The 6,000-nt window shown below is 43.3% G+C and overlaps 1 protein-coding gene across 2 annotated transcripts in view; it reads left to right on the top strand.

Moving 5' to 3' along the window:
- Positions 1-2,607, top strand: part of ccdc74 (coiled-coil domain containing 74) — a 45,810-nt gene extending 43,203 nt beyond the window's left edge. For both annotated transcript variants that reach the window (XM_078553796.1, XM_078553797.1), the window contains one exon: positions 2,116-2,607. In XM_078553796.1, coding sequence (XP_078409922.1) covers positions 2,116-2,251 — 136 coding nt within the window. In that variant the 3' untranslated portion in view covers positions 2,252-2,607. The remainder of the gene's footprint in view (positions 1-2,115) is intronic.
- Positions 2,608-6,000: the final 3,393 nt, after the last annotated feature.

Below are 6,000 nucleotides of genomic sequence, written 5' to 3' on the forward strand. Positions count from 1 at the left end.
GTGTAATGGTACTACTTAACTCTAACCAAATAGATTCTGTCCTTTCCCCCTCTGGGACATCTTCTCTAGCATTGTAATGTTCTTAATCAATACTGCCACCCCTCCTCCTTTCCCTATCTTTCCTGAACACCACCTATGGAATATTTCACACCCGGTCCTGCTCTTCTTAAAACTAAGTCTCCATTATTGCCACAGCATCATATTCCCATGTGGGACCTGTGCCTGAAGCACACCAACCTTATTTACCACACTCAATACATTCACATACATGCACAGTAAACCCGATTTAGACCTTATGCATTCCTCTGTTGCTATCTGTCTCTCCCAATTATTTCTGCACCTTGTTTTTCCTCTCTAATGTTAGCAGGAGATTGGGAACCAGAAGGTAAATTAATTTAACCCTCTGTAATAGCACTAGCAAATCATCCCACAATGACTTTGGTCCTGGCTGTGTTTAGCTGCAACCCATCTAGCTTGTAGAGGTCCCATCTCCTGCAGGACTAGTCCCAATGTCCCAGGAATCTAAAGCCCTCCCTCCTGCATCATTTCTCTAACCACACATTCATCTGTTCTTCTATAGAAGATGACGGGGAGTAATCTGGACATTACTACCTTTGAGGTTCTGCTTGCGTGTTTCTTTCCTAGCTCCCTAAGCCCTGTCTGCAGGACCTCATCCCTCTCCCTATGTTGTTGGTGCTGGTATGCACCATGACTGCTGCCTGTTCATCCTCCCCCCTCAGAGTGCTCTGCAGTTGCTCAGTGATATCCTTGATCCTGGCATCAGGGAGGCAACAAACCATCCTTAGATTACATCTGCAGCCGTAGAAACACCTACTCCCCTAATTACAGAATCCCCTTCCACTATTGCTTTTCCAGCCTTCCTCCTACCCTTGCTGAACCAGCCATGGTGCTGTGGACTTTGCTCTAGCTGCACTGTCCTGGGTAGTTACCACTCTTACCGTTATTTAGAATGGAATATTGATTGGCGAGAGATGTACTTCGAGGATACCTGCACTACCTGTCTGATCCTCCGTGCCTGGCAGTCACCTATTCCCTTGCTGCCTGCACACCCTTAAACTGCAGGAAAGGGCTATGCAGGTAGCTCTCAGTCTTATGGATGCACTGCAGTGATGCCAGCTGCTCCTCAAACTCCGAAACCCAGAGTATCAAGCATCTCCAACTGAAGACACTTCCTGCATACAAGTGTCCTGGAGTTCCCAAACATTACAGAATGTGCTCGCCACAGAAGTGAACTGCCCTGCCCTTCCTCTGTTTATAACACAAACTAAATTTAAAAGAAATAACCTAAAGACTTATGAAAGATTGTAAATAAAAAAACTCACCAATCAGCATCCTCCCTTGTGCTGATGATATTTTTAGTTTTTCTTTAATCTTGCTTCCTGGCACTCTCTCTGCTGCTGCTCTGGTCCTGAACTCCTTCAGCTCCCAACTCCTCACCTCTGGGATCTTTGAATAACCAATCACTTACCTGTTGTTCTGTGATGTCACTCCTTGATTTTTAAAAAAATTTGCTCTTCCAATGTGCTCTCTGATTCCCATTGACTCCGACACCCCTTTTGCCTGTTGATCTCTGACATCGGTTCCCCTCAGGCTCACTCTGATTCCGACATCCCTTTTACCTGTTGATCTCTGACCCCTCAGGCTCACTCTTTCTAACCAAGATATTGTCATACATCCATTACCTCAAATACAGGTTTGAGGACTAAGAGAATCTGAAATATCTGGTTAATATGCTTTATTAAATTAAGACAATTAGATGATAAAACACAACCCCTGACATGTAATGTTGAGGAGTTATAGGTACTAATTATACTCATACAAAGGACTATTTCAGGAGGTCACATCTTGATTGTTTATACCATCCTCAAAGTCAAAGTTGGAAGTCCCCAGTGTCGATCTTTACATGACCTGTTTCTGTGCTGTGAATTCTATGTATTCTACCTGCTGCATCTGTACTTAGACCTGGGACATGAGCCGACAAAAACAAGATTGAGTGCACTGGAAGATCGCAGATCCCGTGACCAGTCCTGAGCTAGGCATTGCAGTGCGCTTTTTTTAAACCTGTCCTCTCAGACTTGTGCTTTCGCTCCGTAGGCCTGAAACCGTGCTCCCCACAGCGGACAGAGTGATTCTCCCTGCACTGAAGCAGACAGTGGGGAATCGAGCGACAGAACGACAGAGGCGACTGCAGGCCGTGCAGAAGAACCGCTATCGGAAGGTTCTGCTGTAGCACTCTCACAGACTCCAGCACACAGAAGCTCTATGGTCACTAGATTTATATCTGCACTTAATCTGAAACATATGCACTCTTGTGGACTTTGTTGTGAATGGACTGACTGTGTGCATTTGTTCTACAGGGGAACCTGCTTTACTATGCATTAAAATATTCCTTAAACTATCCCCACATCCCATTTTCTACATGAATACTAATGGGCGAGGGGACTGGTATGTGCAGACAACCATCAATAGGCAGGCATTGAGGAACTCTGGCCTATCTGGCAGGCCAGGTCCTATGGCCTGTGTGACCAGGTGGCAGTCAGGCCCTGATCATAGACATGATTCCATCTAAAACCAGCCTGGATACAGTTGGGCAGCCGAACTTAGTGGCAGCTCTCAGGAGAGCTGTGAGATCGTACCATACTCCAGGAGTGATTGGTGTTCATTCTGGATTACTGGATGCTACTTAAACCAGAGTCCCTTTTAAAGGGAAGAACACCTTTTCTTCATCGCTCCCATTGTTGGAGCTTGCTCCATCTTTGAAGCGTGATTGGCTGACTACCACTCAGAGCAACTGATGCTTCAACTGCAATAAGAGATGGAGGTGGGGTTGGGGTCTGCAGGGTCTCATGGAATTGGTCTATAGGGGATTGTTACACGTGCATGTCAGGGGGTGATTACAGGTATGAGTTCCCCCATTACGCCAATGGGTGATTTTTGAGACATGGCTGCAAGATGGTCCAGAGTGGGAACTAAATATACCAGGTGGTAACGATGTACAGGCACGATGGGGAGATGGTAATGGTAGCCTTCGTGATTATGAATGAAATAAGTTCAATGATAAGAGAGGATATAAAGGTAAGCAGACAGCAGCGACTTTGTTATAATTGAGTAGTAGAAATGGAGTAAAACTAGTGCAGCTATGAAGTGGTAGATTGTATAAATGCAGAGATTAGACAAGCAAAGGCAGGGCAGTTTTAATGGGAGATTTTAACTTTAATATTGATCGGGATAAGCAGACCAGCACGTGTCAGAAAGTTAGTGAAGTTCTTGTGTCCAGGCTAGTTTTCTGCAACTATGGGCAGAATTTAGCCCTTGTCCGGCGGGCTTGGCTGGGGGTGGTCGGGAAGCCACCCGTGATCGAGGCTGGAAGGCAATTTCCGTTGGTGGACCAATTGAGGCCTGTCCAGCATGAAATGCGAGTGGCAGTGAGGAGGGGGAGCGGGGCGAGTGTGAACTTCATGCATGCACGCGAGTGCCGCTTGAGAATCTTTCTCTGTCACATGAGTAGGAACATGTTATAAGTGAAATTTTAAAAATGTTATTTTTATTTGCTATTGGAAACCTCATCCCGCCCGTGGTTGAGGTGTCCAAAAAAATGCAAAAGCCGCTTGGTGAAAAATTTTAACTTAATTGATAATTTAATGGCCTTAACAGGCCTTTTAATTGTCGGCGGACGCACTGCCAATTCCTGCGCGCGCCCACCAACTGAACTATCGCACAACTGCGCACTTACGTCAGGACGCTCGCTCGATGTCAACGCACATCATTTCACGCTCGCGCGGGTCGGGTGCATGCCCGCCCACTGAGGTGAAAATTCTGCCCTATTTGTCCAAGAGCTAACAAGGTGGTATGCCATATTAGCTTTAGTAATGATCAATAAGTCAGATTTGGTTAACAGCCTAGTGGTGTGAACATTTATCTAACAGCAGTCATAACCCAATCGAACTGAAATGTTTGAAAGGGAGAAATGTGAAACAGTTGCTAAGATATTTGCTTTAGGTAAGACTGACTTCAATGGGATGAGACAGAGACAATCCACAGTGAACTGGACAAATCTGTTAATGGGTAAAATGATAGATCAGTGGGTGATATTCCAAAAAGCATTTTAGGTGATTTTAGCATTTTAGGAGCAAAAGCATGATTGTGAAAAAAAATCCATGGATTATTAAAAAGGATAAAGACAACATAAAACTACAAGAAAAAACATTCAGAAGAGCAAAGAAAAATAGCAGGGATTCCGGCAAATGGAAAGAGACAAATAACAGTAACGGGTGTCAAAACAGATATAAAGAGCAATAAAAAGGGAGCATGAAAAGAAACTTGCAACAGATATCAAAATCAATACAAAAATATTTTATTAGGAGGAAGTTATCAGGAGCAATGCGGGGCCATTAAAAACTGATAATTAATTGTCAATGAAAATAAGGAAATGGTGGATATGCTGAACAATTACTTTGCATCAGTATTTACAGTTGTGAATCAGGCCAACGTGCCAGACATCCTAAGGAAACTAATACTGAATCAAGGTCAGGGACTTATCAAAATTAACTTAAGCAAAATAACAGTAATGAAGAAAATAATGGCATTAAAGAGTGACATATCTTCAGGAACAGATGGTATTTGTTCCAAGATATTAAACAAAGTAGGTGAGACCTTTGGAGATGCCCAGATAATCTTCCAAAGTTCTGTCAAACAAGAACCGTAGCTTTAACTGCACATCACTCTGCTGTTTCAAAAAGGTGAGAGGGGGAAACAAGGGAATTTTATAGTCTAATATCTGTTGTCAGGAAATTTTGCTAGTCACAGAATGGTTACAGCACAAGAGGCCATTCGCCCTGTTGTGTCTGTGCTGGTTCTCTGAAGGGGCAATTAACCTCGTGCCACCCCCTTGCCTTCTCCCTGTAGCCTGCACATTTTTTCTTTTTAGATAATAATCCAGTTCCATCTTGAATGCCTCGATTGAACCTGCCTCCGTCATACTTTCAGGCAGTGTATTCCCGATCCTAACGGAAGTGTGAAGAAGGTTTTTCTCATGTTGCCATTGCTTCTTTTGCCTTTAATCTGTGCTGCCTTGTTCTCAATGGGACAGTTAGTCCCGATTTGTTCTGTCCAGACCTCTCATGATTTTGAACACCACATCTATAAAATCTCCTCTCAACCTTCTCTTCAAGGAAAACAGTCCCAACTTCTCCAAGCCATCTACGTAATTAAAGTTCTTCATCCCTGGAACCATTCTCACGAATCTTTTCTGCACACTCTCTAATGTCTTTGCATCTTATCTAAAGTGTGGCACCCAGAACTGAACACAATACTCCAGTTGAGGCCAAACCACTGTTTTATACAAGTTTAACATAACTTCCTTGTTTTTGTACTCTATGCCCCCATTAAAAAAGCCTAGGATACTGTATGCTTCGTTAACTGCTCTCTCAACTGCTCTGTCCTGCCACCTTCAATGATTTATGCACATTATAAACCCATATAATGGGTACTCCTGCATCCCCTTTAGAATTGTACCCGTTATTTTATATTGATTCTCTGCATTCTTTCTACCAAAATGAAACACTTCATACTTCTGTGCATTAAATTTCATCTGTTACTTGTCTGCCCATTCCACCAACCTATGTCCTTTTGAAGTTCCACATGATCCTCTTCACATTTCACAATACTTCCAAGTTTTGTATCACCTACAAATTTTGAAATTGTGCTCTGTACATCAAGGCCTAGGTCATTAATATATTATCAGGAAGAGCAGGGCTCCAAACACCCACCCATGGGAACACCACTCTTCCTCCTGATCCAAAAATGTCCATTAACCACTACACTGTTTCTTGCCAATTTCATATCCATGTTGCTTCCATCCCTTTTATTCCACGAGCTGTAACTTTGTTCACAAGTTTGCAGCAATTAATTAAACACTATTTGTCCTTAACAAACCTGTGCTGGCTTTCCTTAATTAACCCCCATATTTTCCCAAGTCTA

Source organism: Cetorhinus maximus, chromosome 12, assembly GCF_964194155.1.
Source record: "Cetorhinus maximus chromosome 12, sCetMax3.hap1.1, whole genome shotgun sequence".
NCBI classification, from domain to species: Eukaryota; Metazoa; Chordata; class Chondrichthyes; order Lamniformes; family Cetorhinidae; genus Cetorhinus; species Cetorhinus maximus.